Source organism: Balearica regulorum, chromosome 4, assembly GCF_011004875.1.
Source record: "Balearica regulorum gibbericeps isolate bBalReg1 chromosome 4, bBalReg1.pri, whole genome shotgun sequence".
Classification (NCBI taxonomy): domain Eukaryota; kingdom Metazoa; phylum Chordata; class Aves; order Gruiformes; family Gruidae; genus Balearica; species Balearica regulorum.
In genome coordinates, this window is record NC_046187.1 from 27,726,754 (window position 1) to 27,754,307 (window position 27,554).

The 27,554-nt window shown below is 39.7% G+C and overlaps 1 protein-coding gene and 1 long non-coding RNA gene across 2 annotated transcripts in view; one reads left to right on the top strand and one right to left on the bottom strand.

Annotated features, from left to right (window-relative positions):
• PPP3CA (protein phosphatase 3 catalytic subunit alpha) overlaps positions 1-25,664 on the top strand; it is a 202,269-nt gene extending 176,605 nt beyond the window's left edge. Inside the window, exons 9-13 of the mRNA XM_075751528.1 lie at positions 1,907-2,032; positions 4,703-4,777; positions 13,572-13,656; positions 17,776-17,873; positions 23,903-25,664. Of these exons, the coding sequence (XP_075607643.1) occupies positions 1,907-2,032; positions 4,703-4,777; positions 13,572-13,656; positions 17,776-17,873; positions 23,903-24,096 (578 nt within the window). The 3' untranslated portion in view covers positions 24,097-25,664. The remainder of the gene's footprint in view (positions 1-1,906; positions 2,033-4,702; positions 4,778-13,571; positions 13,657-17,775; positions 17,874-23,902) is intronic.
• LOC142601704 (uncharacterized) overlaps positions 1-27,554 on the bottom strand; it is a 129,837-nt gene that overhangs the window by 59,197 nt on the left and 43,086 nt on the right. The gene's annotated exons all lie outside the window — the stretch shown is intronic.

Sequence of the window (27,554 nt, forward strand, 5' to 3'; positions counted from 1 at the left end):
GACATATTGCTGTTGTGCAACTTCATTGCAAGTGCTGGCTATTAAGTGATAACCAGCTCCTGGAACTACATTTACATAAGAATGTAAAGTGCCAGCACCTTTTACAGTGAATGGTAGCTTCAACTTGTGTTGACTGTCTTAGTCCCCTGGTGATTAAAGATCCTGTCTGTAGTCTCCTGTAACTGTATTGTTTAAAAACTTTTATGTCTTTGTGTTCAGGGTAGTTATGTGTCCCTTTGGTTTTAGGTGGTCATCTCAAAATTACCTTTTTCTCCATGAGCAAAGAAATACTTGCTCTTCCATTTCATAAAGGGCTCTGTTCACATCCAACAGCACATGTATTCTGTGCCTGTGCAATTTAGAAATTACTGAATTTCAGGAAACAGATTCTGAAAATTAAAGTATACCCTGATTAGGTTAGAGATACGTTACCGGGTTGAGTCTTCAACTGCAGTATTAAGATTTTACATTACGTGTGCCTTTGCAAGAAGAAAGAAAAAGAAAAAGAGGAGAAAGAAGGGATGAGATTTAGTTTTACTGTTTCCTAAGCTGAGGCAGTTGGCCCATAAAGTGAACAAAAGAAATCCAGCACTGCATGATTTTTATTGAAAGACTGTATTATTGAAAGCTCTCCCTCAATACATTCTTTTAAAGCCAACAAATAGACCTGTGATACAAACAGCTGCCAAACCCATCCCCACCCTGTGTTCTTCCAGGTGGTCTCAATGAATAGGTTGAGGTTTGAGTAATCTACAGCACCCTAATAACTACTTATTGTTATTAAAAAAAAAAAAAAAAAGTAAAAGTGCATGAAAGTCTAGATTTGATGTGGAATGTAGCGTTAGCATAGCGTTGGCCAAACCCCATGCTTTGGAGAATGAGTTTTGATAAGGGCAGTTACATAGGCTTATTGTAGAGTTCATTTTATTTCATCTGCCACATTTTCAGCATGATTACTTTGCACCTCCCTAACCAAACTGATATTGTCCCTTTCTCCCCCTCCTGCGCTCTCGGCCCTCTCTATCCAAGCCACGTTCAGCCTTTCCCTCTTTCATCTGACTTTTGACTGCACTGGGCCTGTGTACAGCTATGGTCTCTTCTAGAAATAAACAGCTGTTTCTTGCTGATATGCTTTGTAATACTTTGATTTACTTTGTTCTATTAATATTCTAAAAACAGGTTGAAGTTAATCAGATCCTGTTTCAGATATAAACCTGAAGTCCATTAACACAAGTTAACACTGAAATTTACTTGGCGCTTTAAAAAGCAGCAATGGCATAAATATCTATATTTCTGCCCATTAGCAAATGTAGTCTTTTTTTGTGTGTGTTGACAAGAATGTTATGAATTTTAAACAGTGCAAGACAAATCGTATTGTTATTCATTCATACTATTGGGAGCACATTCTTGTGTGTCTGGAGTTTGAAAAATGTTGGAAGAAAGTATCATCTGGTGGACAATACTATGATTGAATTATGTTGAAAACGTTCATTGGAAAAGCAGAATTCAAACTCTGAGTGATAAACTGTTATGGTTGTGCTCTGTATGTGGTTGTCAGGAGCTCAGGTAACCGTGTGACACGGGTGGATGTGGACAGTCTGCCTTGTTTTCTGCTGGTAGCAGATCCCAGAACCGAAGTTCATGACTACTCAGAGTGATTAATTCACTTACCAATGCATCTTAGTGCCAGGGAAAGCTGATGACACACCTTTCAGACTGGAAATGGCTTGCAACTTCTTTGAGGCTGTATCCTATTATAACTAGAGTCAAGTGCTGCCAATGGGTCAAGTGATTGAAAGCTGGTGAGCAGCCCTGCAGGCTGCGCTCGCCATGGGCGTTACTGGTCTGGTAGCCAGTCGTGCGTGCATGGCTGACGTCTCTTGTTCCTTTCCTTTCTCCCTTCTAGCTGCAGTATTGAAATACGAGAACAACGTTATGAATATCAGACAGTTCAACTGCTCCCCTCATCCATACTGGCTTCCAAACTTCATGGATGTGTTTACCTGGTCCTTGCCGTTCGTGGGTGAGAAAGGTATGTAAATTGGCTCTGCTCGTAGAAACTGCAAAATGGTTTCTTAGTTACTCTGCAGGTGGCCTTGTTTATTTGAAATGGCAAGAATAATTTGAAGACAGATGACTTGCTTTCGAGGACAAGGAGGGGCAAGCAATTACGTGTGGTTAATCACACTTCTCATATGTTTTTATAATTTCCACTCTTTCCAGGCTATGATGCAATTATGTTTCTGCTGTAGAAATAGATTTTATGACATTGCAAGCCAGAGGTGCATCCACTGAATAAAATTCTAATTTAGTTGTTCCTTTATAAGCTCTTGGGCATTCCCTTGGATATGGCTTACTGCTCAAGGGACATGACAGCAGACTTCACTGCATCATGGTTACACCCTTACCCAGGTGACCTTTCTGATAAGATGATGACAGGTTACTTTTTCTACCAGCAAACACAGAGCTGGTGATGCTAAGACCCAGTCTGGTTAACTGTTCCTGAAGGGAGTAGTGAGACGGCAGGAAGAAGGAAAACCTGCTCTTCAGCCTCTTCTCTGCCCAGGGCATGCAGTGCCTCATTGCTGGCAAGACAACTCTAAAGAACACAAATGGTGTTTTATTGAAACACAGTGCTCTTGATGTTGCCTGAAGACAGCTTCATGCTATGAGTGGCAAGCACACAAAAGGCACGAAAACACTTTGGTCTAACATGTTAAATGAATACATAATGCAAACTACTTAAACCCTAAGTCATTTTATTCAGGGCCTGAGATGAAGCCTGCTTTGATCCATCCATTATAGTATATTGCTGCAACAGCAATTACTGCCAGAAAACTATAATAAACTCTTAAAAGCTGCTTGGAATAACAGTTCTCTCTTAATAGGCAACTGGAAATACAGTCAGCTGTGACTCTTACCTGCAGTCATGACCGGCTTTGTTTTCAGCTGCTCTTTTGTACTAGGAAAGCTGCTGGTGAGATGCCTGAGGTCTCTGTGAACAAAGCAGATAGACAATAAAATGGGGATTAACAAAGAATAGACAGCTGTTTCCACTAATGGAGATATTACATAATCCACGCTGATGCGTGTTGCAAACTCTTGTGAAGCAGATAAAATGTTTTCGTTTTCTTCAGCCATGAACTCAGCCAGGCCATTTTTAGGATGGGCTTATTCTCCATGCACATTGCGGTTCTGTAAGATGCTCTGTAAGGTCATTTTTCCAGAGGTTTCCCATAGGTGTCCTCCTCAGGTGAGGCTGCAGGATGCGCAGCCAGACTTGTTGAGGTTCTGAGACCATGAACAGTCCTCCTTCATATTTTTCCTTGGGTGGGTTTGGGTTTTTTTTTTTTCTCCTTCATGTGTTCCCAGTGGTCACTCTTACCAATTGCTTGGAACTTCTGGAGCCTCAAGAAGTTAAATCAGTGTTTTTCCTTTCTCTGCGAAACAAAACTCATGGATGTAAGAGTTGATGTTCTGCACAGCTTTTTATTTATTTCCTTTTTTATAGATTTTTTTTCCTTAAAGGCCAACCAAGGTAGGAAGCTGTTAGTTTCGCTGGTGGTTGTTAGTGTGGAAAGTCTTTCCACTAATCCTGTCAAAGGGAAATATTAAATCCTTCACTAATGTATGAAAAATATAGCTGTGTCCCACCCTTCTAATGTGCTAAGCCATCATAATTGCCACAGAAGAGAATTTCAATAACCACTTGATTAAAAAATTTAAACTTTCAACCTGTGTAGTTAGTGCAAGGCTAGACATGCCTGGTAACCCTTTTAATGATGCTTACTACATGTAGATATAGTGGAGTTTTTCTCATTCTGCTAATGATTTCACATTTTACCTTGTAACTTCAGCTTTTTCGATCTCTAAATTCCATTTCCTTGATTGTGATTTTTGCTGGGTTTTTGGTTGGGGTTTTTTTTTTGACTGTTCTTACTCTGTGTGCTCCCTGGTTAGTGTCTCGCTGTTGCCTTTCCAGAAGGAGCTGGGACCAGGTTAGGGGTAGCTTGAGGCTGACCCTTCTGTGCCCGAGTTGCTAAGTAAGCAAGCTGAATAGATTCTGAATTCACTGATAATGACGTTTCTATTAAATATATAATAGTTCCAGCTGGACAGGACCTACAAAGATCATCTAGTCTATTTGTCTTGGATTTCAAGAGACACTGCTCCTTTGTAGACATCTTACAAGCATTAATGTTTTGTTGAATTGAAAGTACAGTGCCCAGAACCTGGATAAATAAATAAATATTCTGTGATCCCTCTTGCTTAACTTTTTCAATTGATATGTCATTCCATTTGCTAAGCAGGGAATTCAAATCCTACTGCAATGTAGCAGCAAGACGAGAGTGGCCAGTTCTGCTTTCCAAGTTGAGTGAAAGGCGAAAATGTATTGGGGGCGGGGGGGAGAAAACAAAAGTTACCTAGTTCATTGACAATTGCAAGAAGAGAGATTGTAAAGACATTATTTTTTTAAGGTCTATTTGTCGTGCTGTTTCTTATATTTGGAACAATTTTTATGGAAACCTGTAATAGATGAGACACTTCAAGCTTATATTACTATGTGCATAAAACAAGGTCCATGTTATTTAAAAAGTGGGTATTATTTCTGTACTGAATTCTAGCACTGCTACAGCTACAGTTTGCTCTGACAGACCAGGGAAGCTTAATATCAACAGTTTGCATTTGTTTTCCATTTTAGTGACAGAGATGCTGGTAAATGTGCTGAACATCTGCTCAGATGATGAATTGGGGACAGAGGAAGATGGGTTTGATGGTAAGAGCCTCCTGCCCTTGGTTGAGATTGTTTGCCTTGAAACTACTTTAAAAGTTTATTTACTAACCCTGGGATAATTTTCTGGGTCCTGTTTAAGTTCTGTGCGGCTGAAAGCAGCTAGTGTGCTAGACTCCAGTGGATTTGCTTACTGCATGCTTGGAAAGAATTAATAGAAGTTCTACCCTGTTCTAACCCTTTCCTGTTTGGGGTTAAAAAAAAAAAAAAAAAGTATTTCCCTCCATGAAATCTGGGTTGTGTTGTCATGAAGGGGTCAGATGTTGATTTTATGCATAAGATCCCAGGGATAGGAAGTTTAATTATGTCAACAAAATGATTTTCCTACAGTGAAATAAGCTTCCTGCAGAGCTCCTTCCAAAATGTCGGTACTGTAACTTTGGAAGACTTGTACTTGAAATATTTCATCAGTTGCTTCTTTTAATGCACTTGTGTATCTAAAAGGCATTTAAGAAGCAATATAGTCAATAAAAATAAGCATGCAAGCACAGATAGAGAATGTTCTGACCTGGCATTTCTGCTAAGAAGAGAGGAATAATCACTTCCATTGTCACTTGGGTTGGAGTTTATATGATGATAAGTTGCCTTGTACCTGTAATTTGACTGTAAAGGATACTTTATATCTAGCAATCTGAGGATTCTTAGAAGTCGATTTATTTTATTAGTCATTATTTTCTGTTAGGCTGTGCAAGAGTAAATTGCAGCTCTCCAGAATGTCCCTTCTCGATTGAGCAAAATTGAAAAAAAAATCCCATGCATCCCTAACGTTCTTACTATGAATGCTTTCAGTGTTTAAAAAAAAAAAATTCTAGGAAAAGAACAGAAATATTAAAAAAGTAAAAAATAACCTGGAAAAATATAGCAATATCAAGTATTCTCAAGATGTTTGTAGGTAGAATGAATGAACAGGGAGAATGAAGAACTGTAAAGTAAGACAAATATTTAATGAAGTTGTAATTAATAATTAAACTTCTCTCTCAAAGTCTTTATTTTTAATCTTTAGAAGAGGAACCTAGATCACAGGTTTTGACAAATGTTTCCTTTGCGATGGAGAAGAAGGTTTTGGATGATAGTGCTTTGCTTTTACTCTGAAAAGCCAGATGGAATTCCCCGTTCTGTATCCTCCACAGAGTGTGGACGTGAACAATTATCTTGCAGGACTTGGGACAAAGACTGAATTTATTGAAACCAGTAATCAGTAGAGAGAAGAAAACACCTGTTTGAATATTATGCCCAATTTTTTTCTCATGAAATTTAAATAAGTAGCTACTGTGTAATTAAAGCAACGTGTGAAACAGTACGGAGGGATACAATGAGTAAAAACTGTGTCAAATTAAATACAGTAGCAAGAAAACCATGTGCTTAAAATCCTTGGCTCAAGAAAGCACTTAAGCGCAGGCTGAAATCCCACTGAATGCAATGCCAAAGCAAAGGCTTTATGGGAAGGATTTTTAAATTAATTCAGCATTGGCCTAATACTTTCCTTTAAAGTTGTACTACTCGACTTCCGCTGAGCAAAGATAGACCGATGCCTGTAGTCCTTTTCTAAAATTGTAGTGTGTCAGCGTTTCCATGCCTGAGTTACAGTCCCGGAGCACGTTTTCAAAAGCAGAGTCAGAAATGGCGAGGCGTTAGGCGTCTTTGGGGACAGCAGCTGCAGGAGGTCTCTGCATCTACTATGTTTTTTCTGGGAGGAGGGTGAACCTCCCGCTCCGTCTCACTGGGAGTTTTACCACAGATCTCCTCCAGACATGGAGTTTGCAGCATTGCAGGTGTCTAAGCAGGGAGGCAGGCTGAAATCCTCTGGGTTTGCATGTGTGTGTACTGCATAACGATATCTAACAGCGTTAACATTTCCAGATGAGGAATAATTAAACCATTCCCGGTACTGTAATGCTAACACTGTTGTCTAAATCTGCCTTCAGATTATTTTTCTCTATGAACGCTTTCTCTGTGTAAAACTTTATATTAAGGAAGACATTAGAAACGTTGTCGCCTTTAGCATGTGTAGTTAAAACCAGAGTTGGCATATGCTCGTGTCTGCTTTCCCGGATAATCCCCTTAGAGCTGTAAAATGGGATCTGTGGCGCTAGTGCTGCAGCTTGCTGTGGGCGCACGCTCGTACCTCCAGCCCGCGGGAAGCGGGGGGCTCGTGGGCATCGTACACATAGAAGAGGCTGAAAGATTCTGGCATAAAAGTAAATTTGAGGGTTGATGTAAATTTACATAGAGGCTGATATCTTTAATGATTTCCTGGTGGGTTCGGATTTATTAGCCATACAACAAAGGAAAATCCTCTTTCTCTCAGAAATAGTTGAGTTCCCACTCTTTTTTTTTTTTTTTTTTTTTCTCCTCATTAGACCCTTGCCTTTTGGGGGAGAAACTACAAGATGTATTTCATTTGTGTTCTTGATGAAACAGACTGGAATGATTATCAGCTTAAAACTGTTTCTGTAAGGGCAGTATATGGACAGTCTTGTCGTGGTTCAACATTTTCACTCTTCAATAATTTCTGTCCAGCTTCCTTGAAGGACTGCAGTAGTTCAGTCCTATTTTTCTTTAGCAGTATTTCCTGTAGAAGGAAATGCCTGATATCTGCAACAGCAGATACATTTTGTTTGATGGAATGATTCTTTAAAATCATCGCCTATTTTTGCATCAATGGTGGTTTGCAGGGCTTGCTGCTGATTTCCTTTCTCTCCTTGCAGTTTGAACATGCCCTGACCTGGGTTCCCACATGTAATGAGAATGATCCATCACTATGGTTTGCACTGATCATTCATTTCTTATCTTTTCTTACACTTTCTTGCCCTGTCTTCCCCTCTCACTTCCCCATTCAAAAATAAGCCCCGTCAGTATTGCCTGACCTCACTGCATGGTGTTCTTATCAGCCATTATTATTATTTGTTCTGAGTCATGCATGGTGCATCTAGCCATGAGCAGGATGCTCAACAGTGTGTATTCCGTTTTTTCCTCTTTTTTTTTTTTTTTTTTTTCTTAAGGAGACACATCATGGGAATCTGATCAATTTGTTGTAGGCAGTTTCTGCGTATGCTTATTGGGAGAAAGCCTAAATAGGAATCGTAGTGCCCTTTAGCCCATATCTCCCTGCTGGCCTGTATTGGCCTTTTGGTTTTGCTTGCTTTAAAAATGAGAGGATATGATATGTCAAGTTTTCTTATCTCTGATAGCTTCCTCTTGGTGTACTTTCTCATCCCTGTTTGCTATGGTGGTTGCAATATAATCTGATCTAGCAAAAAATGTCTTGGGTGAACGTTAGCTCGTGTGCTTTAGGGTTTGTGCATCAAACACATCGCTTAGCAACAGGAGCTGCAAATACTTCTACCCAGCCAGCCAGCATAGAGTCAGAGTCCCATTTTACTTTAATTAGCAACATTTCTAGCCTCTTGCATTTGATTGGGAAAAAAGGAAAGAAAAAAAAAAGCTGCTAATTAAAAGGGTGCAATAATGTAATAGACAACTTGACACAAATGCACTGCTTGCTTTGTATGCATCGCTATCATGATTTGGCATAAAGGCACTCCTAAATTACCTGCATTAATTTTTGTATTGCCTTCAACATTGTAGCTCACAGCCTTCTCATGGAAAAGCCGCTGTCACAGTGCTAGCTGCGGCATTTATTCCTGGGTAGGAATACAGCTTCCCCAGTATCGTGCTGTAGTCCGAGCCCGAAGAGAACTACCGAGTCAAACATCTCCTGCCGGTCAAACCCTGGTTCCGCTGTGAAGAGCGGCGTAGAAATTTGTCACAACTCTGCAGTGCAATAAATTGCGCCGGGGGCAAGCTCTGCGCCAACTAACACAGAGAATGACTGAGCAAAACCAAAGGCCTCATCATTAAGTCTCAGTTACTGACCGATGCCTTGATAAGGGTGTTCGTGATACTACCTGGGCAGATGAGAGAGTCATAGCTTTTCAGTGAGTTAAATTTTAACTAGGAGAGAAATGGAGGGTTTTTCCCGCTGATTTATGTTTGTTCTTCCCCTGAACCAGCACGCTTGGGCTGCAATATATACCTAATATCTGTGAATTGGTGGCAGAGGGGCATTTTAATGTGATCTTTTTATTTATTCATTGATTCGTTCATTTATTTGGCCAGGTGTGGTTGTTTCCATGCCCAAAGCATTTTTCATGTAAGCCATGCTAGGGCACGTTGGCGTGCTCTGCCTCTGAACCAGCCTAGCAGCGTGCACTGGGTAACCCGCGTCCCCAAAGCACGTGTGATGGTGCAGGTCTGCCCGGGCACCGAGTGCTGCACTGGTCTTGCTCTCAAGCACAGTCGATTTTAAAATGCAATACCTCGTACGACGGTGGCATTTGGCTTGGACAACGGCAAGCTGCTGGACCACTTGAACAAATGCACGGGTGCGGTAGATAGCGCAGGTTTTGGTAGAAGCAGCAGACGTGGCGACAATAGTAAGCTGTTCTTTCAGATATCAGACTGGTTTTGAGAAGTGATTAAGCCTCATCAAAGCAGCTGCAACAATGTAGGAGAAAGTACGTGTTCAAGGGGTGGGAAACACTGAGGCTAAGCTTCACTGTTGATCTTTCGCCTGCATGTTCGTTTCCTGCAAAACCTACTAACAAGGCTTTAAGCGAAAAAAGGGGCGGTTTTCTTTTTTTTTCCCCATCATTCTCAATCTGTTTCTTTCCTTTTGGATGTTCCCTGCCTAATTTGTTTCTTTTCTGTTTTTCAGACTTTACTTAAACATTGCGTTTCCATTGATGTTGTCAAATGTTCTGTATTTATTTTTTATTTTCATTCTACAAACGTCACTGATCTTTTTCTTTCCCCCCCTTTGGAATTCATAAGAAGATCCCATTTATGCACAGAAGAAAGGTATTCAATAAGTTGGAAGGCTTAAGTGTCATTCATTTTTCTAATGCTTAATTAGCTAATATTATATATTAGGATACCGGTGAGAGATTTGGGTTTGGCTTTTTTACTCAGTATTGTCTTCTATCTGTTCAATCCTACATCTTGAAATATTTTCAGAGTTTATAGTCCTTTTTTTTTTTCTTTTCATTGTTCTGGTGCTTAATCTGAAGGTCTAAATTACATTTCACATAGGTCCTACATATCCAGCTTGCAAGACCTGTGTTTGGATGCTACAAATCCAAAATCCAATAGAACTTGTTAAAATACTGAATTAAAATTCAAAGCTTTTATTCTACCTCCCAAATAACTTTTCCGCTCCAATTTTAAACTCGGCTGTGTTCATGATTTATTTTTTTTAAATTCCTTCATGCAAATAGGGTTTGTTTAGGCATTGGAAGAAAAGCAAAAACTTCAGAGGACATCAGGCAATGTTCGCAAAGGCTAAAATTCACCCTTTTACCCATAGCCAGTTCTCAGGTTGCGACCCATTTACTTTCACATAAGTGTATTTCTTAAGTGCAGCTGAAGTAATTCATAAGGATTTGCAGTAATAGTGAATTTCAGAATACTGAACTGGAGTATGCACTCCCGTTGAAATGGGAGTCTAAGATTTATGTATAAATAGTTAGGGAATCCAAATTCTATATCAGGTTAGTGGTATTCAGTCAAAACTAACAGGGCAATAAAACATTGTGGATTAGCAAATAATGGTTAAAAAAACCAAATAGGATAAATAAAATCATTACTAATAGTTAGTAAACATAGAATATTTAAAGTCATTTTCACAGCTGTGTTACAAATGAGGAAATTCAGTGGAGACCAAAATCTCTTAAGTGTATTTTTTTTTAGTAACCATTTATGTCCATTGATGAGAAACAAAATACTCCCGTTGAGCCTGTTGTGTTTTATGATTAGGTATTTGGTTTTCCATTCTTATTTTATATTTAAGTGTAGGGCATTGTATTTCACTTTAGTGATAAATTACATTTACCGTTTTCAGTTCTCAACTCTTCTGGAGGTTAAACAGAAAAAGGTTGAAAAAACACTTATAAGATCTACTAGAACAGTGTGGGTTTGTAATAAACAAATAAGGATAGTGACACTTGTGGGGGAAAAAAAAAAGACAAATTGTGTTTAAGTGCTTTCAGGGTAAAAAACGGCTGAAAACCATGTCTTGTGTATCTTGAGAGTACAATTTAGTGAGATCGTAGTAACTGAGGCAGGAATGTACCCCCTCTATTTCCTGAAGAACCAAGCTGAATCATTGCTGTTTAATTTAAATTTTTCATTAAGCTCTTAGGAACATATTATATTTAATTCAGTTACAGCTGAACTACAGCTGTTTCTCCCACTCTTTATTGCCTAGAATTAGACGTTTATGCCTAAGACTTTATATCATTATATTTTTATCTTTACATTTTTAATATCTTTATATTTTTATCTTTATATGTGGGAGATCTGAAAGCTATGATTCTGAGCGTAGTTTCTTTCAGTTTGAACGTCAAGATACAGGCTCATAATTTCAAGACAGTCTAGGAGGACAATTAGAAATGCCTGGAAATAATGCGTTAATACCTGCCCCAAGAGATGGATGCGTGCAAAAGTAGCATGCAAGACTGTAAGACATCTAGTTTACACTCCTCAGCGTACGTAATATATCGCAGTACGTAAGCGTACAGTTACCAACATTTGAACGTGCAGATTGCGATGGCTGTGGGCACGTACAAGCTGGCTCGTGTGGGACCCGTTTGTACACGGGCTGGTCAGGGGCACGCGACCGCGCGAGCAGCTCCGCAGGATGATTCCCCGTGCCTGGCTGTCGAGCTCCCACTTTATCAAACTCACCCCTTGCACTCTTTGGGGTTAAACTCGATCTCAACCACAATGTTAAAAGTTGCGGTGAGATTCATCCTGAGTTTTTACGTCGTTGTCTGTGATGCTTGTTCCTACGGTTACTTAGCTTTCTTCTGAATAGCTCTAGGATTTGTGACTTGAGTTTTTTGTCAATTTTGAAAGTGTTTTGCAAAGGATGGTTTGAAATTCAAGCACAGGAGAAAAAAAAAAAAAGTACCTCCTTTTCACCTCTTCTCGGTGATATCAGCCAGACCACCTAGTCATCTAGTAAATACCATGAAGCAATGCTTGTGGTTCCAGCTGTAGTCTCAAACTGTTACAAATTTAATTGTAACTGAGAAATCTGCAGTAGGAAAGGTGACAGTGCCTGATGGAAGAGCCAGGAGGCTGCCATCAGCTGAAACTGTGGGAATTATTGCTCAGTCAGGTCCCAGAAGCCACCCAGCAAATCTCCCGCATGGCAGCGTTGGACCCCTCCAGCACTGCCCCGAGCAGCTGGGACCGCACAGAGGAAGGAGGAGCAGCGTGTGAATCGCTGGCGCCGCTGAAGCAGATGGGACTTTTGCCACTGAGTCCAGCGGAGCCCGCGTTTCGCTACGAGCCCTTTTGGCTGGAGTCACTTCGCCCTCATAAGACAGTGAAGGAAGGTCTGCATGGCAAGGCCCCGCGGCCGTGTCTTCTGCAGCTTTTCACCTCTTGCATCCATCAGCCGCCCACCCCCCGCGCCCATGGGCGGCCGTCCCTGCCGCTGCCTTGGCTCCCTGGGGCCGTCCCCTCTGCTGCCACAACTGCCGCCTCAATTTTTTGGCCTTTTCTGCTATTTTAGCTTCCGTGATGGACTCTGCTTTATAAAACGGATCAATTTGCTAGGAACTGAAAATAGAAATTTTCATTTTTGTCCTTGAATTCTGGAGCAGCGAAGAAGGAAGCGTTATCGTGATGTGTAGCGGTTTTTGGGTTGCACTCTTGAACCCCCGAGGCAGGAGATGTCAGGCAGCGTCCACGCGAGCCAAGGTTACCTGTCATTCAGAAACCTTCGCGATGTACGTGGTTGTGATTGTGATAATTAAATGAAACTGGTTTACTTAGTATAACATGGCATTTTCTTGGGGATGTGGGGGGTCCTTATTAAAAGAAATTCCTCGTTCCGATAACTTAGTACTATTTCCTTTTCCCATTCAGGTGGTTCTCTCTCGGATGCAGAGATAATATTCTAGTTTTTGATGATATCCAAGTAACAAGCACACATGCAAACTTAGCTGAACTGTAGTCTCTGTTCCAGCATATGTTATTTTTTAAGGCAGATTATTGTGTGAGCTCACAAATTTCAAAGTAATTGTAATTTTGAGCAGGCCGTAGCAGTGATGAGAAGGAATTTGCTCTGTGGAACTGTCTTAACCACTGCCAGCCAGTGCAATCCCTACCATTTCATGCTGGTTTTCAGGACTCTGCCTTTAGGTTTTATAACCATTTAAATACTTTTTAACTAGGGATAGGGAAACCCTAACTGGACCCTCTAGGCCTTAAGCTTAACCCAATCACTTTTTTTAGAAAATTAAGTCAAACATGATTGATTTTCTTAAAATGATAAGACTATGAAGTACATTTTAACTCCATTGTTGTTTAACTTTTCTTTTAACTTTTTTTAACGGTGGTTTGGACACTGTTCATATTAAATATCTTTTTGGCATTTTGACTATTTTCTAAGAAACTTGTTTTCAAAAGGGTATGGTCTCTGAAAATGTTTTTGAAATGGAAAATTAGCTTACATTGACGAAAAAACATGCAGCTTTAACGTGTATCAGGAAAAGGATCGCATCCCTAAAGGTAGTAATAACTAAATTCTTCAAAAGTGGTCAGTCTAGAGCTGTAAATAACAAAAAAAATAGTATTTTCAGTTTTGACTACAAATGTGGGTCAGTTTGGCAAGTTGTGGCATCAATATGATGTTTCTTGTATTTAGAGTTCAGAATAGTGATGTATTGTTTACAAATACTTATAACTGGTTTTAATGTGTTTTCCATAGGAGCAACAGCTGCTGCTCGGAAGGAGGTTATAAGGAACAAGATAAGAGCAATAGGAAAAATGGCTAGAGTTTTCTCAGTGTTAAGGTAAGGTTTTGTGCTGTTTCAGATGTTTTTTAATGTTAAAAGGACATCTTTGAATGATTACTTGGAGCACTCTACTGTTAATCAAACAGCAAATTTGATATTTAGTATGCCACCCAACTGAGTTTTACTGGAACCTTTTAATGATTGCTTTATTTGTACAATACTGTTGTTATGGCTCTGAATAATCTTCCTCCTAAGGACTTTTGCTGAGGGTAAAACAGACAAACAAAAGACATCAGCAAAAAAAATTGCATTTACCTTTTTTTTTTTAAAAAAAGACTATTGCTCACCAGGTATACTAATTAACTCTTAGCCACTGCGAGGAAAGAGTTAGATGTGGAGAAAAGGTATGTTCCACACCATGTCTCATTAAAAAGGAAGCCAACTGTCCCGCTTTGTCACCCGCAGTTGTTGCTACAGCCATGAGTAAAGATGATTAAAGATGAAAGCATTAGGGTCATTTAACTAAAAATCCAGGAAATCATTTTGCAGACAACAGCAACTCGTTACCTTGGGCTGCACTCCCCCAAACACATGAGCATGAGTAACTAATTGCTACCCAATGTTTAGAACTCTCCGTTTGATGTGTCTGAGCGGAAGAGAAAACATGCTGTACTGTGCTGAAGTCTAAATATAGAAAATACAGTTCTCCCTCCCTTTCAGCAGAGGGATTTTTTTTTTTTGTCAGGAAATCGTATGTTGCTCTGCTATAGTCAGTTTATGGCTATTATGGTTAGTGCAAAATCAAGGGATTTTTAAAAAACGTATTGGTATGATTGTATGATTGATATAAAAAGAGGAAATAAAAATAGTTACTTGAAGAATACACTCTTCTTTTCAGATGAAACTCTCAAACTTGCTTGATTTGAGACACTTCTGCAGCATGCAAGCAGTGGGCAGGTTGTCAGTGGGGCTTCGCATGGACACAGCAGTTCGCCCACGCGTTGCAGATTGCAGCAGCGTAGCTTTAAATAGCATACTGAGATGGAGGACTTTGTACCTGGGGTTCCCAAAGTGTTATATGTGAATTACTAATGATGCACAAAGCTACTTCAAAGTGGTACCCATAAAAAAAAGAGAAAAGTTGGCATCATGCATTTTCCTTAAACAAGACGGGGGAGCAATCGAATGTTTCCACCTACTCCTCTGTACCACGTCTGGCAGAGAGCCCGGAGGTGACATTGCCACCACCTTCATAAAACAGCAGGATTATTTTTCTCTGATGATAGTTGAGCAAACAAAGTTTGGGAAACCTGTCTTTCTCCCATACCCTTGAACTGCAGCTGCTAGACCCCCTGTATTTTGTTCTGGAGCACCTTTTGAAAGACAGGATTAATTCAACAGAAACATGGACTTTAATATGCAGAAGGGCTTGAATGCTCAGCTGATATATTTGGGGTTTGACAACTTGCTGATGATTGGCATCACCTATATGTCAAAGACTTTTTCAAAGGGACTATGGGGCAGAAGCTTTTCAATGGTTTCAGGGACGGAGGAAGGGTACAGGAGAATTCTTGTGTGTGCCCTGTCTAAAGTGATATGCATAAGCCTCATAGCTTAGGGCTTCAGCACGACTTGAAACTTTGAGCCCTCTTAAATTATTTTGCAAAAAATCAACATTTTAAGGCACTGATGGAAATCAGTCTTGATCGTTCCCTGGAAAGTGGTCAAATTCATCTCAGAGTTGTTCATGAGACAGTTTTTTACCCCTGCCACATGCATCCCAACATCTCCAGAAGACCAGAGTGGACTGTATCTGGCAGAGGAGAAGCCAGTGGTTCTCTCACTGAAGCTGCTGAGCCTTTTACAGTTCTTGGTTACTGATGGACCTTAAAACTTTGCAGGAAGGACTGAAGACTAAGAATTTATTTGCTCTCCCTTACCTTTAACCAGCAAATGCAGCGCATCCTTACTGTGGTCAGAGGCATAGTCAGCAAGTAGACAGGTACCTCCAAGTTTTGCTGACCAGTCTGCCAGGGGGATGGGTGGCATTCCATCCCAGCCACCATTGTTCCCCTGGGAGTTATCTCCTCTTCTGTTCTGCTGGGAAAGGTTGATTCTCCTCAGCTAGGTGCCAGGCTTCTAGACAGCAAAGATTACACGAGGTTAATCTTGCAAATACTGTTCTGATAAAACAGTCTGGGTTATTTTTTCTGTCCTGCCAGCACAATCTGCATTTAACACACAAGTGCCTGATAACTGTGCATAACCCTGCAAAGACTGTGGTGACACCACCACCTAAACCAGCCTATTTCAGAAACCTTTGAAGTTCCTGTTTGCTGGTTTCTGAAATTTATTTCACTAATTCTTAAAATGTCTTTCGGAACGATCAGCACCTGATTTGGCTACCTTCAAAGGACTCAGTCGAATGTCTCTCCTCTGAGCCGGAGTGGCCACCTTCCTCGAGGATGTAACCTGAATGTAAAACTGAGATAATTTCACTGAGATCATTCACCACTTTATTCTCAAAATTAGATATCAGAATAGCATTGCATTGAGTTTCAAAGGTTATAAATGAGCTTTGCTGAGAATAGCCATCATAGAAAGATTGGCCTAAGCTCAGCGGAAGACCTCATGATTCCCTGTCATTGTCTCACTGTGACTTTGTTTCTCAAGTCTGACTTCTTTTTGGATACATTTAGACAGGAGGGAGGTAAAGAAAATATTAGCTTATTTTCTTTTTTTTTTTTTTTTTAAAACAGAAGGGCATCAAACAGAAAATAAGGAACACCGAAGGCTAAAAAAATCTCAAAATTTGTGATACGGAGGTTTCTTGGGAATATGTGGTTTAAAGGTAGTAAAAATACAGTGAATAAACTTATCATATGAAAGTGAAGCTAAAAGTGCCATTGTGGTTTAATTAAAAAAAAAAAAAAAAAGAGATTAAATGGATTGAATTGAAAATGCAGATTATGCATATGCTTGCAGAAGCAAATAACCAAGAGAAAGCAAAAACTTTGGTGTGTAACTCTTGATGAAAATACTGTGTTAATTCTGGAAATAGTTGGCTGTTGCATTAGTCCTAATTACTTAGGAAACTTGCAAGGAAAGTGGTCACAATTTGATTTTTACTATTACGCAAAGAAAAGTGTGTACAAGGAGAATCATTTTCAAACTAAAAATAGAACTTGAAGAGTATATGTAGTAGGTAAAAAAGAGTTGTTTGAAATGTGTGAGTAATTCAGGGCACGTAGGTCTAAAGAAAATTGTAAGTAGTAGAATTGCTGAGAGACAGTTTTGATAGACAAAACCACATTATCCTCAAGTGAATGTGGAACTAAATTCTGTCTTTGTGTTTGTTTCCTCCAGCTTAATGTCATTATATATTTCAAAGTAAAGCACTTCAAAATAGGTTTCTCTTAAAGAATTGGGGTCAGTTTTGCTGCTGAGGAAGTGTATCATCACAGACAGCATTACAGTGCTTAGAGAAAGCTGTATTTAACAGCTTGTCTGGATAGAGCTGTTGTATTCCTCTTGCCATATATTAAAAACTGTATTTGAAGACTGGAAAAACATATTTAGGTTTCCTAAAACATTTTTCTTGAATGCAGTATCATTTTTAGCATACAAGACTGTTAGGAACAGTGCTAGTAAGGGTAGAAGTGCTTATTAATTGTAATGAGCTTTTAGCTGTGTTTTTTTAAGTGGCTGATGATCATTAATAAATAATGCACCTGACTGCTAGTGGAGACAAAACCAAAACAATTGAAGTTGATGTTGGACCACATGGTGTAAGACACTTAAATATATTGTTGGCAGTGACTGCTCCTTTGGCCCTCCTCTTATCAAGTTTGTGGTTTTATGTGTATATATATTCAAATGTATGTCATGCGTTGTTTCATAGATGCAGGTTATAGTGTTAACTATAGTGGGAGTCTGCGTACGGTGCGGTGCAAAGGTGAAACGCTTACAGAGCAGTGAGGGGAACTGCACTGGTGCTGGTGGTGTCACTGGATTCAGTCTGTCCTGATAAGGAGATTGGAGATAACCAAATCATTGCAGGGCAGGTGTAGCTTAAGGTGTCTCAAACCTGTTCTGTATTTGAGAAAAAAAAAAAAAAAAAAAGACAATTATTTACTTTGGGGATTTTTTTTTTGTTGGTTTTTTTTCCTTCTGCAGAGAAGAGAGTGAAAGTGTGCTGACGCTGAAAGGTTTGACTCCAACAGGAATGCTGCCCAGTGGCGTGCTCTCTGGGGGAAAACAAACACTGCAAAGCGGTAAGCACGTTTGCCTGTATTTGTCATTATGTGTAAAAAAACTAATTGGTTTTCAACTGCAGAACCCAAGAAAAGTAACCACAGTCTCCTCAGAAAAAAATAAAGGACAGAATAAAACAGGCGGTTTGTTGTACTGGAGCATTTGGGAGCAGTTCATTTAAGGCCACTTATCCAGACTTACGATGTACCACTGATTCTCAAAGAAAGAAGGCGGGGGGGGGAAATCCCTGAAAATCAACTGTTCAGAATGGTAGATCAGCATTGCATGTGAAGTGTGCTCTTTCCACAGTTTACAGCATCTTTTGGGGTTTTTTTAAGAGCAGCCTTTGATACACGGAGTACTGCAGGTTCAGCTTAGATAATGACACTCAAACTCTTATTCTATCTGATTTGTTCTTCCTCATAGAGAATCACCAATGGAAAATAGCTCTAGAATTAGATTTTCTCTTGTAGCAATTCTAGGTGACAGCATGAGAACAATTTCGCTCTGATTTGAAGCCCAAGTGAAGGGAGGTTCTTACCAACACCGCGTTTGCCTTGTACACAAAGACAACACAGATTGTCAGTTCAGTTTTATACCAAGTGCTTCTTGTTACGAAAAATCTGTATGTCTGTAGTAGGGCTGCCTTTGATGAAATATTCCTTGTGGAATAAGGAGCTGCAAAGTATTTAATTTGCTACTGTGAGCTCTCCTTTTTTACTGTCTGTATTGCTGTAGAGTATATTGCAGGCACACAAGAATGTCTCTTGCTTATTGAGGTTCTGTGGGCAGTACATGTAAGAAATAGAAATGCTTTATAACCTTAACACAGTCTCAGCCTCTTGTTTTCCTGTTTCCTTCCTGGAGCATTCTTTCTCTGTATTTTTCCCTTTACTGTCTCTTTTACCTAGAAGATTCAGGTATATGGTGGTAAACCTTCTTTTCCCTTTTTTTCCCTTCCCTTTTTTTCTTTTTGATGACTTGTGTGTTATTGACATAGTAACGTTCTGCTTTGAAAATGCTGCAATATGATTCCGCAGGATGCCTTTCTTAATGGGGTTGTGGTCTTTACCTAGGCTTTTCTCTGTGTACTTGCTTTACGTTTGTCAGAAAATTTGGTCCAAGGAAACTGCTATTGTTGCCCTGGCAAAATATTAGAATTTAAATGAATTTGAGAAAATTGCCTAAAGTTCTTATTACAATGGCTAAAAGGAAAATCTCCTCATACTGCAGTATTCTGGCTTAGTAAAACATTACTATACACAAGCTTCTGCCTTAGTTAACACGTAGTACCCTATTCACCAAGTAATCTGAAGTTTACATAGTTTCTGTTAAGCACACATTCATATTTCCATATGCATTAACAGAAAATATGTTGTGGAAGTATACATTTTAGTCGTCATTTTTTTTTCTAATGTGTCAGTGCTGGTTTGGATCTGTTTATTCATTTTAATTTCTCATCCTAGTTATCGTGTTTCCTTTTCTTTTAAGTTTGCATTGGTTTCGTTCCTTGATTTTTTTGCCATCTCTCTTGCTCTGTAGCTTGAGAGGCATAGGCTTACCTTGGTGCATGCGGGTTAGCTCCTCCAATTTCCCCATGCAGCAAGATAATAGTATACATCTTTTAGTATTGATTTCAATCCATATTCAACATCCTAACTATATTAAAAAAAATTGTTTGGGTTTTATGGAGGATGAAAAAAGCATTTATGTAGGGAAAAATATGTCAAAAAAGAAGAGAGGAATTTCTAAAAGCCTGGCTTCTTGAGCCATTCTCTAAATCAGAGGAGTGCTTGAAAATCAAAGTTTCTTTTTAAATATTTGAGCTGTACCATTGCTATATTGGATTGCATTTGCTGATTTGGCATCAGCCTCTAAATTTCTGACTGTAGAAATAAATTTATGCCAAAGCTAAATGGGTAGAATTCAAATGAAATTATGTCTATAAGAACAATGAGTGGGTTCAAACCAGTGGTGACATGGTACTCATAACACCGCAGCAACCTCCTGATTACAAACTTTTCTCTCTCTGACCACGCTTTGCGATTTTGGAGGTACAGCTGATTTCAGTCTTATATCTACGTCCATTGATTTAAATGAAATATTAGAAGAAAGCTGTTTTCAGAGACTGGGCTGACAAAAAGGACTCTTACAGATGGAGCAGACTGGACAAGATTGCGAGCAAAGGCAAAGCTGTCTGAGCAAACTCAGTCCCATGCTGTGGGGAGGTTTCTTTTAGTCAGGAGAGAGAAGGAAAAAAAAAATCATTCTGAGAAGTTATATTTGCGGCTCTTTCGCCTTGTACTGGCAGCTAATACTTTTCAAGCTGACATTGTAAGTGGTACGAATTTTGTGTGATGGCTTTATGCCATTTTTTGTTCTCTTTTGACAGGGCAAATCAAACTGCTCTTATTCAAAGCTGGGAGAATTATACAATAACCCTTGCAGGTCAGATGTGCAATATGGAAGACATTTTCATTTTGTAGTTCTTTTGAGTCAAAAGCAAACTACTCAAATGTGTCTTTAAAAACTTTTAGTTTGTGAAACTTCTGCTTCAAAGCAAACTATAGCTTAATTCAATCTGCAAATTATTGTTTTTGTGTAAGCATTTCTCTGTGTTGTCTGTTTTGCCAAAATCCAGCACTTACAGTAACATTAGTGTTGTAGCTCCTTTGCTATTCACTGACTTGTTCTTAGAGTTAAAATCCTCTGCTCATTTTTCTCATTCGTTTTGCTACCCCTTTCTTCTCTTCAGCTACTGTTGAGGCTATTGAGGCTGATGAAGGTAAATTGGCCAGTCCCCTTTCTGTTGGTGCCACAACAGATAAGGGCTCTGCTGGGTGTATTCATTTTGCTGTAGCTTGTACAGATTGTGTGGGTGTTGGGCTAACAATTGTGGCTCGGTATTAACCAAAATGTAATTGCTTTAAAGGGGAAAAAGCTTTTGGTTGTTTTTTTGTTTGGTTGGTTGGTTTTGGTTTTTGTTCTTTTTTTTTTCTGTTGCTGCTGTTGTGGTTTTTTTCGTTCTGAAAGTTACAATCACGTTGGAATTGCTGTATGTTGAACTAAGCACTGAGTAACGCCACAGGAGGAGATCAGGAGACTTGGATTTCACGGGACATAACTCAGCAGCAGCTCGTAAATGCTCTGTGACACATACATAGCGCAAAAGCTGTGCGCTGATGGCTGGGTCTTGTCTCCGCCTCAAACCATCCTCGGCAATCTCTGGTTGAGGAAAACACACAGCTTTTAGAAATATTCTCTCTTTTTGTTGTTTTTTGTTTTGTTTTGTTTTGTTTTTTCCTCTTCCCCTTTTTTCTTTTTTTGCTTCAGTTTTCTTTTAGGTCACTAGTAAAAAATTTTTATTAGTCTTTTGTTACAGTTCAGCACGTTTCTGTTTCTCTTTAAAAGTAAACCAACATGAGACATTTGTCTGCAAGATGTCTTGTTTCCTCTGGTAGTGGCAGTTTACACACTGGATATTTACATTAGAGCAACCATTAACACCAGCACCATTTTGGCTACAAATATAAAGTGACTGGCTGCCTCAGAAGATTTCTGAATGTTTAGTATCGAAAACTATGGTGCTTTATTGACAGACCTCTAATTTAACCCTTACGCAATTTGTAACGCTATGATTCAAACCTAAGTAATCACGTATTGCAATGTAGATGCGCAATATTCAGCATTATAAAGTTTTGGAAGAAGAATTTTCAGAATTCCCCTTTAAAACAAAATTCTTCAGTTGTATTTTGTTCTTGCCCCTCAAATTTTCTGCGGGTATTTTTTTAGTTAATTTAAAAAAATTAAAAAATCCAATGATTGCTGTCCGTTGGTAAGATGTGCCCTTTTGGCCAGCTGAATTTGTTTTTGATTTTTGTAAAGCAGTGAATAAAATTACAGAACAAATAAGTAAGAGAAAATACAACTGCTTTCTAAATAGCAGTGAGTAAGCTGCTATTTATGTTGGAATTATCTATTCCTATCGGCAATCTCTAATCTGCAGTGTGCATTCTCGTTGACAGTTTGGCTGTTTTCTGTGATTTTCTGTGACTATGTGTTGTGTTTTTAGTATACTCTCAATGTAAACTGCTGATACTCGTTGTCTGACCAGCAACTACAGCAGAGCACCTTCCTCAGTATTACAGACGATAACGTGTCTGCTTGAGATACGATCGATTGAACGTGCCCCCATTCCAGCAATACGCACCCTTCAAGTTAATTCTTGATTTGCCATCCTCGCTAGTTAGACACCGTAACCGTTAACGACTAGCCTACGTAGACGAAGCGAACGATGGAGAAAATGTTTCGTCCTTTCCCAGTTGTCCCTCTGCAGTTTGGTTCAGGGCCTGAGGACGCCACTGGGCTGTGCTACTGGCAAGCTCCAGGACGCAGCGAGTGTTTCAGCTTCAACACGGCTGTCCATTAAACTGTTGCTTTAACAGATTGGCCTGGGTGCTTGTTAGGCATCTTCATTTTTGTGGTAGAAGATAAAGGAAAAACAAAACAAAAAAAAACCCAAAAAAAGACAAAACCAAACCTTGAAAAACCTCACTGTAGGGCCTGTTCTGTTTTCACTGCTCCATCCCTGCTCACTTGACTAATCACCATTCTGTCGTTGTTTTTCTGAGTTGAAGTATAATACATGTTAAAAGCCATGCACTTCACAAAGTTCCAATATAATGTTTGTGAAACTGGCTAAGGAACTAAATCCTGAGGCAAACAGGATCATTTTCACAGGAATGGTTGGCAAAAATATCAGCATGAAAACGCTTTTCTCGCTCCCCCCAAAATGCAAGGAGTGGTAGATTGGTACCAGGGATGTTCTGGGGGCTTGGGTTGGTTGGTTTTCGTGGGGTTTTTTTAACAGAAGTTACCAGCTTGTCCAGAATTGGGACTGCATATTGGAAGGAGAGCAGGAGTACTTTGGGTTAAAGAGAAGATGAAGGGAGGAAAGGAATATTGAATTTGATCTTTGAAACTCCCCTACCATTTTCTCCCCAGGGAGTTTGCAGTTTCCTGGTACTAACACACCATTTCTGCTCTATGGCATGTTAAGGTAGAGGCATAGCAAAAGTGCCAGTTCTGGAAGTGCAGTGCATTGATTGGGTGCAGATAAGAGAAAAACACACAAAAGGCTATGACAAATTATCTACGGAGCTGTGACCTGCTGTTTGCCTAGGGTGCTTTTTTCTCTTTTGCTTTAAATCTAAAGATCTTCCACTCTTCAATTGAAGAGAAAGGAAAAAAAAAAAAAGTAAAAATCACAGTCTACAAATACATTCCCCAGCCTGTGGCTGCCTTCTGAGGTCAGCGTGGCCTCATCAACGTTGCTGCTGAAGGGCAGATCAAAAGTCCTCAGGTTCAGTTGGAACTTTGGTCCTTTGTCAGTGCGTTTCCAAAGTTAAATTATACGGATGTGCCAAAATGACGATATTCCTGGTCCGTGTTGCACGGTGTTGCCGCTGTATGACTCAAGCTGCTTTCTAGAAGTCCAGGGATGTGTTGGGGAGGGTAACTGCCCCAAGCGATCAACCAGCAGCTCGCCTGTGTTGAGAACATAAGGCAACCTGTTGTAGGGTCGCCCAAGATCTCCCATAGCTTTAATGTATATCCTGCAAACTGGCCTCACCATGTCATCACCGTCTGTAACTGGCCAACGCTTCTTCCCCTGGTCTTTGAAAGTCAGACGGGAGTCTGTAAGTTGATGACGACAAATGCTAACTCCCTGGCTGACGGCTGTGCCCTAAGCATGGTTCCTAAATGCAAACTGTAGTTTCGTGTCAGCTTTTGAGCGTTTTAAGCTGAACCCCAGTGGACAACAAAATATTGGAAGTTGATCTCGTTGAAAAAAATAGTTGTGTTGCAAGAGAGACGGTGGTGGTTAACCCCCAGCTCTTTCTGAGTACGGTAAGGAGTCGGTCGTGTTGTCAGATCTTCTCATTGCCGCCTTCACAAAGAAGGACTTTCGCACTCATTGCTAAGTTGGGGGAAGAGCTGCCGAGAGTTTTACCTTGCTAATTTTACTTTTTAACAATCCTTTATTTAGCTATCAAAGGATTTTCACCCCAGCATAAGATCACTAGCTTCGAAGAGGCCAAAGGCTTAGATCGAATTAATGAGCGAATGCCTCCGCGCAGAGACGTGCCATCCGATGCCAACCTTAACTCCATCAACAAGGCAATCTCCACAGAGACTAATGGCACGGACAGCAACGGCAGTAATAGCAGCAATATTCAGTGACCGCTGCCTGGGAGGGGGGTTGAGCTGCAGGGCGCGATGGGGTTTCTGCACATCGGCAGTGGGATGTTCTTGCCTCTGATAATAGCTTACTTGCTCTGGGGGCCAGGTGTTGGATTCAGTTTACAAAAAAATCATCTACGAAGAGATCGTCAACTTTAATTTGGTGGGAGGGAGGGTGGGGGAGAGACACCTCCTTTGGATATGCCTTTAAAATGCTTGTAGAAAAAACGAAAGCTCATGCTGGTATATATTGCAAAGTTAGGGGAATGAACATGTTTTCCTACTGCATTGGGAACGTCTAGATATGTTACTGAAAGGCCTTTTATTATGTTACTGGACATGAAAACTTTGTTTAATTTCTTACTAACTATTGTACGTTTACAGTTGCAGCACTAAACATGGAGAACATCGAAACATTTTTAACAAAATGTACAAACTAAATAAGGACTATTTATTGATAATGTTTTGCTACTCTTGTCAGACAATGGCTATGAAATAAATTAGGCGGTCTTTAAAAATATAGAGAAAAAAAAGAAAAAAAAGAATGTTGGAAATTTGTTTAAAATGCCAAAAAAAAAAAAAAAAAGAGAAAGAGAGAGAGAGTGAGAGAGCGAGCGAGAGCGACAGTTTAATTTTGTACAGATTATGCTTACCTCAGGTTTCTTTAGTGTGCTTCAATGCCCTTCTTTAAATATAACACTTATCTTACTAATTTGGCAGCAATTATCCTTTTCTTTGTTAAAAAAAAAACTGGAATAATGATAACATTTATCTTTTTTTGCTGTTTATATTTAGGGGGTTTTGGTTTGGGGGGTTTTCTGGGTTTTTTTGGTAAATCAAGTCTTGGTTGTGGCTTGCTGAATTTAAATATTTATGAGTGGTGCATTTTTAAGTATAGTGAACAAGACACCATATTAAGTGCAGTGAAAAGCATCTATATTCTGTAAAAATCTGCCTATGCATGTTTTTTAAGAAAAAATGGCTGTATAGGCCTGTATGGGACTGTAATGCGCTTAGTGGTCTGACTTATACTGGAAATGTATGTATACTGGCGTACTTTATATTCTCTAAAAAAAAAAATGCTTAATGCCTTTGAAATTTTGTAATCAAAAAAAAGCTTTGAAAAATCTAAGGGGAGAGTATTCTTAAAGTTTTTAACATAAGCTTGTCAGTGCACATATAGATGGGTAGCATGTTTAGCAAACCTTGTGAAATTTAAATAAGTTTGTAGTTACATGTGAAATTCTAAATGCATGATAACTGTTAATGTCATAATGGTTTAGTCATTTTGTTCTGTTCTGTCATGTGCCACAAAATGTGTAATTTTTTCACTTTTTTCCCTTTGTATATCAGTTACGGGTTTCAACTGGTTCATTCTAAAAAAGAAAAAGAAACAAAACAGTCCATTGATATTTTTTAACAATTGTATAAGTGCCCAAGTAATTCACTACAGCCTACAGCCTTGCCTTTGTAATTTGACTTCGAAATGTTGGCAATCAAAGCATGCACTTGTAACAATGAAAGAAGCATTTTATATTACTACTCAATAAAAATGTGCATGAACTTAAGCACTCTTCCCTTTCTTGCTGGCTCAGTCGCAGAAGCGCACGCAGGCACGCGCGCGTGTATGCTTGTTGCTCTCTTGCTTTGGACAGGAGAAGACCGTCGGTGTAAGAGAAGAATGATTCCTTTCACGATTCAAGGTCAGTTCTTTACTAAGAAAAAAATTCATTTATTAGCCAACTGTTTTAGGCTACTGAACATCTGCAAACGTCCCCCAAGTTCTGGTTAGAAAGCTGGGTTTTCATTAAAGTGAGTAGGAGGTATCCCACAAGTAGAGTGCGGAAGAACACATGTGCCCTCTGTGTGCTTTGCCCCCCACCATCTTGAGTGTTTGAAACGATCGATCAGTATCGTTTAAAATCTTCCTTTAAGGAAAAAAAAAAAAAATCATCAATTTCAGATTTCAAATGCTCTCTCTTTTAGTCAGAGGTGAACTATGAAAGCTCTGCCATGTTCTCGTTTTCTCCCTAACTGTGCTCAGCATCTTTCCGCAGTCCGTCATCCTGCGAAGAACTGATGGACCATGCCAAATGGTGCAGAGTTGTGGGATTGCTTTAGTCCTCCTTTCAAGTAGCGTTATTAAATGTTGGCTCGGTCCCTACTTTATGTGGTTTTTTCCCCACTTTAGCTCTTGTTAATTTTGGCAAAATACGACAGGTGGAAAAAAAGTAAAGAGAATTCATAATATACAGGACTATGAAGCTGGACCGATTTTAGATTTAAATTTTTATTTCAGATTGTGTAGAAATAGCAATAGTAATGGTGAAAGTTTGAGTGACCGTTTTACTTGCCAGTTTGGTCCTGCAAAGGCGCTAGCTGAACGACTGTCGGTTACCTCAGGTAAGCTTTTCTGTAGAGACATCAGCAGGCACTTAGTGCAACATGGAGCAATGCGGTGCTCCAACAAATTGGAGCAATACTGTGGGGCGGTGCAACGTGTGCTGTCTGGTTTCATTTAAGTTGGGCCTTGGCGGTTGCCCAAACCAATTTAACAGCAAGAAAGGGTTGAGTTTTCCCCCTCCTGCTCTCAGCAGTGACAGTGTGGTATAGACCTCTCAATTGGTAGACTTAACCCAAAAGATCCGTGCTACAAATCAGTCGTGGGTTTGCAAATGCCTGCTGTAATTGTGAAAGAGCTTATGGGTAGGCGAGGTAGCCCAGGCTGAGTAATCCGTTAGGAAATGTACCAAGTCTGGTGAGTAAGGAGATGATTTTTGAACTTTTTATATCTTAGAAGAATGAAAAATGTCCTGAGCATGCAAAATAGCAGTGCCCTGTGTGTCCAGGTAAATGGCCTGGCTCTTTTCTGCAGTGATCACCGCCGTCCTACTGTGGGGCAGGTTCTGGACTGACTCTGAGGGATAGACTCGGCTATACTCAAATGTTCCTAAAAGGACACAAAAAAAAAATTTTCCAAAGGTTCTCTCTTTCCAGGGCATCCCATGTCTTCCAGCTGTCCTTCCTTTTTCCTGTTGCAGAAGGAGCCATAGATGAATTTGAAGAAAAACCCTGGTGCCACTGAAGGCTGAGTTGTGGATTTCATGGCCTCACTCAGTGATGTGCCATGCACTGGAGTGTTTCTCCCAGTACAGGTTTCCTCCTCCTTGCCAAATATGCAACTTTTAATGCCAAAAATATCATTGGTGCCTACTTCATATCAGGATTTACTCTATTATCTTAACCACTTTATTCCCACTGTGTTGTGGGAGATAGCATATTGGATACATGTATTATATTTTCTGCACTGTCATAATTTTCCTTCTCAACAGCTATTAAACATGAAGTGTATTAGCTCTTAGTATACATTTTCTGAAGAACACAACATTTATATTTTGTCTAGGGTTCCCCCCAAAAATTGCAGTAGGTTTAACCCTGCTTAAGCTTGCACCAGAATT